The following is an 11,233-nucleotide window of genomic DNA, read 5'->3' on the forward strand; positions in this document are numbered from 1 at the left end:
TTTGTTAACGTTCTTTGGTATGTTTTACGATTGATTTTTGATATTAAACTCAAGTGGAAGTGATTTAGCATATTAATTACGTATGAAACCGTCATAAAAGCGATAAACACGATTAAAAACGAATTAGAACGAGTTAGAAACGAATTAAGACGAGTTAGGTTTATTTACGATGAAGGAACGAACTTTGAAAGGAATTGACAAGCTGAGAATAAACAATGAAAAATATGTACAAAGGACGAATTCCAGAGACTTGATACGGACAAATCGAGCCTCTAAAATTCGAGTTTGATTTAATAATGAAAACCCGCAAAGATTAATTATAAGGGATTTAAGTCGAAACAAATGCGATAATTTAAAAGGACGATTAAAATGCGGTTTAAAGTACAAAAGAAAGGAAGAAAATAAGAAAATAAAAGAAAAGGAACAAAACTACAGAGACCCGAGGACGAAGAAGAAGAAGAGCAGGAGCAGCGGAAGCCTCTGGAAGAGGCGCAGCAGGTGCTGCGACCCTTCGAAGAGGCGCAACTGCGGTTGCGTTTCTTCTCGACGTCTAATAACTGCTGTTTCGTAAAACTGGTTTTGAATAAAGATTTTTAAAGTCGGTTTTGAATGTATTTTTGACGTGAATCTTACATTAATTGATACAATAAAATAAAATACGATAAAAAAAAGATGGGATGTACTCCACCAGACTTATATGTTTGACGAAATGAGATTAACTAAGTTAATATTAGTGATTGCTCGACTCGAATGTATGTAGAAAGTGCCCTCGTTGGAGGATTTTAGATTGATTGATTGATTGATGTGTAGTGGTCAGATTGGTCGGTCATGCAACGTGACTGGTACTCAGAATAATCTGAGCTTATGTGGTCGATTGATCAACCACGTAGGCGTCGAAAGCTTAGAGTAAGGTCTAGAATGCAAAGAGAGAAGAGAAGGGCGGACACTCGCGTGAAAAATATGGAGACCGAAGGTCTCTATTTATACTAAATTATGTGAAGAGTTGTGGAATGACTCAAACTTTGGAAATAAATCACGAGAGAATTCTGTAAACAGCGAAAATGAGCTAGAGAAGGGGCGCAGCAGCTGCTGCGATCCTTCCAAGAGGCGCAGCATCTGCTGCGTCATTTTCCCAGAGGTTTCCTCCTGCAGAAGAAAGATTTCCGCGTTTTTATTATGGAATTGCGGTAGATCTATACGTCCTTATTCCGTAAAATATGATTTATGGATGCTATTTTACCAAAAGATATAAAATTAAATTATGGAATAAATATCTGGAATATTCTAGAGCATTCCAACTCGGCATTTTAAACGGTTTCTTAGAAAATTAAGCGGTTTTTGACCCGGACTTCAAATGAACTCTAATTACTGTCAAAACGACCGTATCGGCGCATAGATGACGACCAAGGGGTAGACACAAGTATTTGAGCTATTACTTGACGATAAACTTACGGACTGTCATAAATCGTTCCGTGTACCAAACATGCGGCCCAATCATCACTGGGTGGTTGGCGGAAGGTGCAGAAATGAGGTATCTACAACACGCCCAAAGTAGCCAATACAAGGGATATAGTAGTGTACGCTACTCAATAATGCATAAAAATGCGTGCAAATAGATGAAATGAGTGTACATAAAAGGCACACATCAACCTACCCCCATAGCCCCCATATTAACAACACATAAAAAGATCATGTTTCCGGATCACCCGTACAAAAAGTAGCATTGAGAACCAAATTAATTGTTTTCAACATTACAAAAAAAAAATGTAACACCCCCTTCTTACCCAACCAAGGTAATGGGAGGATGTTACTATCTCGTTTCCCGAGGCGGTGAAATCGGAGTTGCAATTAAGAAAAAACTTAAATAAATAATAAGTTTAGTGATTTACAAATAAATGAATAAATGAATAATAAATGTAAATAAGGTATTATACAACTTGTCTACCATCTAAGCCATCTATCTATGCTACTCGACTCCAAGTCTGTTGCTCGTCCCGTCTCCCGCGTGTCATCAAAATCTGACAATGGTAAGCCTAGCATTTGAGAGGATGACTAAATCCGACAAGTGCTCTTTTGATTGCGGTGCCCTACAGACTAGACTAGCAAAGAACCATTTGGGTTATGAACTGAGAGAGGTTGACAAGCCTATGAGTGTGGAGGTGCGGTACTTAGACATCGCTTATATGAAGAATATGTTTTGGCTTGTGGATAGGAAAGACCAGGATGGGTACTCGTGGAAAGTGAATACGAACTTGTACATGAAACTTCCTGCGCCCGGGAGATTCCCCAAAACCTCTCACCTATCCGAGATGACACCACCTCATCCTTCGGCCCAAACTTTTCTCATTCCGGTTGAGCTTACCTATGCCCTTAGTGATGAAGAAATAGAAAGGGCTCGTACTCCGACAATACCCCATGGGCTCCCTTATCACTCGATGCATGATCCATCGCCTTCATATATGCATATGCCTTCACCGCCCTACGAGCTCCCTAAACATTCTACATATGCCCCGCCATCTTCTTACATGTACATGCCTTCGCCACTTCGTGACCCTCCTAGGAATTCTATGCACATGCCATCGCATACCGGGGAATATACCCAACCCCAACCGGCCTATGATCACCAATACCCTATGGCGGACCTTATCGATCAGGTGAACCACTCCTTAGTTCTAAGTGACATGCATGAATTTACCTACAACCAAGGTGTGAGACCCACTCAACGTCCTAGCTTTCGGTCCGGGGATGGGAATACTTCGGGGGTCTTCAAAGCTTACGGTATCCAACCATCGGATTGAGGTACTAGAATCCCTCACAATGATGGACACTTGCTTGGTCCTTAGGCGGGACCTCACTATGCCACCGGAAGATTCTTTGGCGGTGCTTACCAAGAAGGTAGAGGCGGTGCATAGCAAGGAAGTGGGAGCGGACAAGGAGCGTCGGGTTGGGCATCGGAACCTATGGATCATGATGGCGGCTATGCTAATGTGGTGATTGAGGATGCGGCAACGGACACCTCTGGAGAGACAAGGATTAAGGATCGTAGCACTCGAAGGGAGGTATTGACGGTGAATAAAGAAGGAGCCTTGATCCGGTGAGCAAAGAGGCTTGGTAAGAGGAGGAAGTCCTCCGATTAGATTTGGTTGTTTTGAGTCGGACTAGCTTAACATTTGTCTTGAATGAGACTTGAACATTTTATTTCTTAGTATGTAATCTTGCCCATAAGGCCAAAATGTGTTCACTTTTGAGATATGAAATGGCGTGGTAGTCACCATTGGAGTTATTTGCATTTATGTGATGAACTAGATGGAAAATTGGAGACCATTTTCTTAAGCTCGAGGCTGCCCATCACTAATCGGCCGAGGGCTCCATTCATTTGACCGAGTGCTCCCTTACTCGGCCGAGTGGCCCTTTACACTCGACCGAGTGAACCATTCGTGCCCCACTTTGCATGTTTTGACCAAGTATTGAGTAAATACCCATGTTTAGTGACCATAATGGTCCCTTAGTGATTTGATGGACATAAAAAGGGTATTTTAATTGATTTTCATGAATTGTTTACGTTTGACCATAGTACTTAGTGTGTTATTATTGCTTGAGATGTTGTTATTACTTAAAGTATCACTATTCAAGGTGTATATAATTAATCAATAACAATGTGACATGACTAAATGGACAACGAAGGTATGTGATAATCTTATGTGACATGTAATGATTCCATGACTTTATAGTGAGTAACATTGTGATTTTCATAATAGTCTCTTGATATACAAACAAATCTTGTGATAGTTATAGATGGAACACTTGTAGGAAGTGAAAGTAGACACAAATACGTGTGGGTTCATGTGATACATTTGACGCGATATATGCTTGACATGTGATAGTAATTGAGTTTTATTAGAATACATAATCCATTGTGGTGTGATCATCATTTTATCGAGTCATATGTTTCTTGGGTAGTTTACGAGTACGCTATGTTCTTGAACGTTGAACTTCGGGACGAAGTTTCTATTTATGGGGAGTGATTGTAACAATCGGGAAGTTAAGGAAAGAAACCAAGCGTTATGAGAACGATAATATCAAGGGAACCTTGAGTTGGGAAGCGTTTGTATGTAAGAGAGTGAATCCGCTAAGGGCTTGGGAAGGAGAGGAGCCTAGAGAGTTGGTAACGAGATGGAGCTAGTACCTTGAGAGAACAGTGGGAAAGAGAGAGTGAGGCGAACTTTGGGGATACAGTTCATTTTAAGAGGGAAAGATTGAAATACCCAGATTCTTTGGGACACGCAAAAGTACATCGGGATGCGTGAGAGACCTACAGTGGACCTAGTGAAGTATTGGATGGAATGAGTGAGTGCACACTAGACCTAGTGTGACCTAGACTAGAGCTATCGGAGCTCCAGTGGACCGAGTTGAGGGTTTACTTGATCGAGTGGCTGAACACTCGACCGAGTGGACTCGGCACTCGACCGTGTGCCACTGTGCAGTACCCGATAAACACCAAATTCGGGATTACACCTTATCTTATCCAAATCATTTCCTCCTTCTTCCTTCTTACTCTAAACTCTCTCCATTCTCTCTAAAACCCTCACAAACATACTCTGATGGGATTCAAGCTTGATTTGGTGGATTGTTCTTCCTCTTCCTTCCTTCCTCTTACTTTGTAAGTTTAGATCTACCCTTCTTTAATTAATTTAAACCCTAACTTTTGGGGTTTTTGTCTTGGATAATTAATTAGTAATTTGGGTATGTAATATGGATAATTAATGGGTAATAATAAGAAGTTTTGTAGTGTATAATAGTGTAGGATGTATTTGTGATAGTATTGTGTGGTTTGTATAGGATGAGATGGTTTCATGGGACGAAATCGGCTCGGATTCGAGTAGCTTATGAAAATTGCTAAAAGGCAGGTTAATCATACTCGGTTTCAATAATGTGTGTTTATATTTGTGTGTCATTTTCATCATTTACATGCTATGAGTTGTATTGCATCACATTGTAATGTTTGAGGATCTTAGTAAGTCACTTATGTTGTTGGATTTGCATTATAACATATGGTTGTTTGTATACATGGGCATGTAGTATGACTGGCATTCATGATATATGAGAAAAGGCACAATTGGTAAGAGGAATGCATATTTATTGTGAAATGGGCATATTGTGATGCATTTAGTGATACATGTGAAATGGGCAGGGGCGAATCTAGGATTTATAAAATGGGGGTGACGGGTGCCAGGGTTTTAAATTTCGGTATCGGTGCGATCGCGGTTTCGGTGTCACGGAATCGCTCCCGAACCGCTTGTCGCGGGGTCTATACTAGTTCTGTTAGTAGTGAAAAGAATTGTACTAACATTGGATATAATAATACAATAGTAATCACTCATTTGAATAGTCAAAGTAATAATATTAGCAGCGAGTGGGAGTTGTGAAAGTAATAGAAGTAACAACGAGAGTAGTAAAATTATCCATATTAATGCGCCAGTAGTAAAAGTAACAATAATTACATAACAATAGTCACAGTGGGAGTAGTGAACGTAACCGTATAACAACGAATGCAATAAAAGTAACAATATTAACAACAAAAGAAAGTATATATGAACAATTAGCTAATCAATCAATTTAAGTAAAATATTAATAGCTGGAGTAATGAACTTGTCTCATAATTTATTAAATCGTAATTTTGAAGTAGTTTTATTTAATTGAAAATAATTTTTAATGCTAAATAAAGGTAGCTTAGACGGGGTCGGGTATCAATACTAGTTAATAAGAATGTCAAAAACACGCGAGTTAAAGAAAAACACTTTTTTAGTACTATTGGTAAACCCATGAGCCACGTCTCCACGGTCCACACCACTAAACGATAAATAATGTTTCAAAAAAAATTCATAAACACAGTTATCCTTAGACAATTGGTAAAATAGTAAAAAGAAGTTCATCAGTCATCAATTCGTTCTTCTTCATCCCTGTCATCCCTATCTCCACCCAGAAAAATTCCCAACCAAACCAAGAAAACGATCACTAAAATAAAATCCTTTCATCTCTTCTATCATCTGCTCGTCTTCATCACTAAAATACAATTGGTAATATTATTTTATTTATTTGTAACTATTTTAATTTTTTTTTTTCCTAAAATTAATGGGGGTGATGGTTCACCCCCATCACCCCTTGTTGATTCGCCCCTGCTCTGAGGAGATATATGTTCATCTACTTTAGAAGGTTCATGTACTAGCAATTATGACGTATTCTAAAACCTACTAACCCCTATAGACTAAAAGAATAACACATTTGTGTTATTTCCGCTCAAGTTTTCCGCTCATCTTTACCCCCATACGAAATATTCCCTTCTAGAATATTCCCTTCTAATATATTGTAGTCAAAATATTTTAGTCAACCCATATATAGAATATTTCTACTACAATATTCTACACAATCTATAATAATATTGCCGTCAATCACTATGCCCCCCATATATGAAATATTTCTTAGGGTTACGTTTTATATATAAAATACATTTACATTAAATTAAATTCATATTCAATTTATTAAAATAATATTATAATACATTAAATAACGTTTTATATATAAAAGTACATTTACATTAAATTAAATTCATATTAAATTTATTAAAATAATATTAATACACTAAATCTCTAGAATTAACCTTTATAAAATTACCGTGCTGTAGCACGGGTTGCTATACTAGTATGTACTATATAAATTTCATATTGCATAATGAAAGTAACAATCAAGCATTTCCAATCAATTATAATATATAGATTATATTTCCATCTAAAATCTAACAGATCCAAAGGATTTAATGACAGTACAAATGATATTAAACCAAAGAAGAATTCTTCACGTCAATTTCACAATCGATGGGAAATCAGAAACTCACAACAAAATAACAACCACAATAACCTTTAAAAAACATAACTTCCACAACTGTTGCAACACACATCATTTTGTGCTTTATTTTTTGTTATACAATCATATTATAGCACACTTTTAGAGTAGTATTTATTAATAGGATATGTCGTATAACTTTAAACTTTGGGATTGTTACATGTTCACGTTATTCATAGCGAAAATGGCTTTGCGTATGGATCAAATCGTTCATTGGAAGACAATTGAAGATCCTGCAACGACCAAAAAATAGTTATGTGACACTTTGTATGCCACTAAGAAAATTAAGGCGCGCTAAATGGATCTATCAATTTGCACAAAGGCAGCAAATGAAGTGATAGATTTGGAAAATAAAATAGGATCGGTACCTGTGTCAATTGAGTAGTGTTTCCTTGACTGTCAATCTGAGTTATGTTGCGAATGGAAGCCTTCATAGTACTGAACAAATTCCCATAAGTAGTAGCCTGTCCTTTTTCAACTGCCTGGATGAAACAATAGGTCATTGCTCCATTGTCAATTACCTTTGAAAACCCCTGCATACAACAACGTACACAACATATCAATGTTTCAAAACTGTAGGAATAAGGTTCATATCAAAATCAATTGAATTGGAGATAACATTTGTACCCTTTCAAATATGAATGTGACCGAAGCAGAAAATTAGCTATAGTTTGTTGTCGTTAATTACCTTTATTTCCTCAGATGTTTGATGATCGGCACACCCGCTAATGGCAATAACTTCCCCGCCATTTGTACCCTTCCATTCAAGCGATTTCGGGCGGTGGTCTTTCCAAACGTATTGTCCTCTCCTACCATTAAAATCATTAGCTTTTGCTCAAAGGTGAAATTAGACCTTGCATTTGGTCATTTTATATTTTTATCGGGTCATTTTCGGGTTGGGTACTTTCGGATCGGGCCAATCTCTGGTCAACAAAGCCCGGTCATGTTTGAGCCGAGTTGGGCCAATTCGGATTTCAGATCACATTTGGGAGTTGTAATTTGGGTCAATTTCGGGTCTTGGATCGAGTTGGTTTTGCCAAGTCTACCTATAGTGTCACTATTGGCAAAAGTTAACGGGTTAATTCGCAAACTAATGTAAATCCCGTGCATAAATACACGATTTTTTAAGATCGGGATGTTTGAGAGCTTAGCAAATAAAGACGATTAAATTTAAAGTGAATTTAAATATTGACACCTTATGGATAAGAGATATTAGACTAAATATATTATTACAAACCGACCAATACGAAATGCTATTAATTACAGCGTATCGATTTGTTGTACTGTAATCATGTTTCATAGGTAGACTAATACTTGATATAATAATAAGATCATATAAATCAGATGTAAGACCCAACTTTTACATAACAATGACAAATTGACCGTTAATAGAGCCCAACTCATTTATAAAATAGTTGAGTAGTACTTGGAGTAAGACTTATTCTTTTAGTTATTAAAGTGAGATGATGAGATGAGAAAAAAGTTGCATTTGACAATTAATAAAGAGAATTGAGTGAAGTCATGAAATATGTGTTATATTTTTACCACAAAATTAATGATTTCAATTTATACACTTTTTTTTTTTTGTCTAAACCATCCGGTAATCCGAACCACAATGGGTCGACTAATCCGGATTTCGGGGCGTGTCCAAGGATTACGGTATTTAAACCCCTCTCAATCGCAGTTGTGGGGGATCGATCCGCAAACCTCTCTACCAAACGCAGCCCCATGCTACCACTGCGCCAACCAACGATTGGTAATTTATACAGTTTATCAAATAATTTTATTGATTTTTTTTTATGAAACTATAATATATCTTTATAGTTTTTTTTTATACCGAGTAATTATGTGTTAAGTCATTCTAATATATAATAATAACACCAATAAAAGATTTAGGAATTTATAATTTTTAGATTATTTGAGTTTTGTTTTATTTTAGTTAAATGATTACAACTTAGAGTTAGAAAAGATTATATAATGATATACATTAATGAAAAGGAAAAAATTAATGAAAGAAAGACTTGTTTTCTTATTTAGCGAGATTGCTTTTGGAGGAAAAAACTTTAGAAAAATTTTATTCTGTTAGTATATAGGAGGATTTAGCGTTTTCGCAAGTAGACTCACCTCTTCATTTTTAAATTGAACAAAAACATATGAAGTTGATAATAATAAAGTACCTATTGAGAATCCGACAACGGAAAGGAAGATCAAGCACAGTACCACTATGGCAAGCATCTATAATAGCAGTAAGCTTAGCACCAGGAGGAATAGGCTTAACAATGATATCGTTGATTTCATCATCTAATATTCCCCCCTCAGTTTCAACGTCCAAGGGACATATAGCTTCATCGAACCCATCTGCGTCATCTCCGTCATCATCCTCCTCTTGCATACCATGCCCTGCAAAGTGAAACACAAGCGAGTCGCCTGCTCGAACCCCATCTACTAACCAACTCATGGCTTTTATTATATTGTCTCTTGTTGGAATCCTGCGTCGATCCTTCTCTTCATCTGTTTGTATATAACTCTTAGCAAAGGGAATAAAAAGGAGTAAAACAAATACACGTAGCATACATTATATCAAACCAAGTGGTGTTACTCCAGTGGTAGCGAAAAACTAATATAATGTTAGATTATGAAAATACACGTAGCGAATAAAAAGGAGTAAAACAGATACACGTAGCGAATAAAAAGGAGTAAAACAAAAACACTTATGAAAATAACATAATTGCTTACCAGTGAGCAACATAATGTTAGATTCAGGGAACTTAAATCGGTTAATCAGCAAATTTTTCATTGACTTGGCATCATTTATACATCCATTGAGCTCATCCTCGCCGGATCCTTTATAATTGATCCCACATATTACCGCCTTCTTTCTTCCAGAAGGGGGGCGAATGGGTCCGCCCCTGAGGTGAGGCGTCATGCCACGATCAGGGACACGGGTGATGGTGTGGCAGTAGCCACAGCGGATCGCATTGGCTTCTGGTTGGATTGGAGACTCAGCCCTGCACTTAGAGCACTTCACAAATGAAACCATTTTTAGATAGTAAGATAAGCAGGAAATGACAATCTTTGTACTTGCTTCCCTCTTACTTGTAACTAGTCAACTATTTATATTGATCATGAGGTGGGTTTCCAAAGGAAGAAAAGAATAACAATAGGGTATCAACGTAGGGATTCTTTTGGAGAAAAAAAAAAACATTTTGATATATGCAGAGCATATAGGAAAGCAGAGGAAGCAATCAGATCATTCAGGTTGGTTAGTTGTTAGGTCTTGGTGGTCGAGTTTAAGCGGCTTTACACTGTATCAGGGTAATAACATGTACGGCTTAGTTACACTTCATGTCGGGTAATCGTTTGGTGGTGTCATCAAAAATAACATAAAAAATAGTAAAATTATAACCAAAAATCATAATTTTAATATGACACGGAGTAATTAATTAAAAATTAATAACAAACTATGATATACTCCCTCCTATTCTTAATAATCTTCCCCTTTTATGGAGGGCACGGGAATTAAGGGAGGGGAGTATTATATGGTAAAGTATTGTAGTGGGATAGGAGATTGGAGAGAGAGAATGTATTGTGTGATTAAAATAAGTATTGTTGTGGGGTAAGGTGATTAAAATAAGTTAAGGTATGAGTATTGTAGGGTATTGTTGTGGGGTGGAGTGATTAAAATAAGTATAAAACTTTGCCAAATAAGGAAATTGGGAGAGTATTGTGAATAGACGAAAAAAGAAATATGGAGAGTTATTTAGAATAGGAGGGAGTATATAACTAGAAATTTCAATAATATATTTAGGATGTCCATACAACAATATTGATAATTTTAAGCGGTTTTTCTAACGAGTTCTCTAAGCTTAGTTGTTAATAAGCTAATTAGAGAAAGATTCTCAAGATAATGTACTAGTTACTAGTTGGAAAGCCCGTACGATGCACGGGGCTCCCAATAGGATTATATGTAAAAACATAAACTAAAGTTGATAAAAAAAGTTCAACTATATTAAATCATTGATGAAAAAAAAAATCATGGTTGGTGTAGTTGATCACCGATGAATTATTAGTATTTTTAGCATAAAAGATTCGGCATTCAATAGTATAATATCAAGTGACATAGGTATAGTATATTGTTAGTTTTTTCATTGTTACAGACACAACTTAATTTTAATTTAAAAAAATGATATCAATGTCATGTAAAATAACAGGTGTCAAGATTATATATATTTAGTATGTTCAGAGAAAATGTTAAATCTCTTACAACATAATTTACTATTTACAATTAAGAGTATTGGCTCCCTATATACTTTTCGCAAAATCAAATCCAAAA

At 36.5% G+C, this 11,233-nt stretch overlaps 1 protein-coding gene across 1 annotated transcript; it reads right to left on the reverse strand.

Annotated features, from left to right (window-relative positions):
• Positions 1 to 6,916: 6,916 nt before the first annotated feature.
• Positions 6,917 to 10,118, reverse strand: LOC141587081 (metacaspase-1-like). The gene is made up of 5 exons (XM_074408502.1): positions 9,637 to 10,118; positions 9,078 to 9,411; positions 7,589 to 7,709; positions 7,269 to 7,433; positions 6,917 to 7,133 (listed from the first exon to the last, which is right to left on the reverse strand). The coding sequence occupies exons 1-5, from the start codon at positions 9,938 to 9,940 to the stop codon at positions 7,074 to 7,076; spliced, it is 984 nt and encodes a 327-aa protein (XP_074264603.1). The 5' UTR covers positions 9,941 to 10,118; the 3' UTR covers positions 6,917 to 7,073.
• Positions 10,119 to 11,233: the final 1,115 nt, after the last annotated feature.

The sequence above is a fragment of the Silene latifolia genome, chromosome 6 (assembly GCF_048544455.1).
Source record: "Silene latifolia isolate original U9 population chromosome 6, ASM4854445v1, whole genome shotgun sequence".
Taxonomy (NCBI): Eukaryota; Viridiplantae; Streptophyta; class Magnoliopsida; order Caryophyllales; family Caryophyllaceae; genus Silene; species Silene latifolia.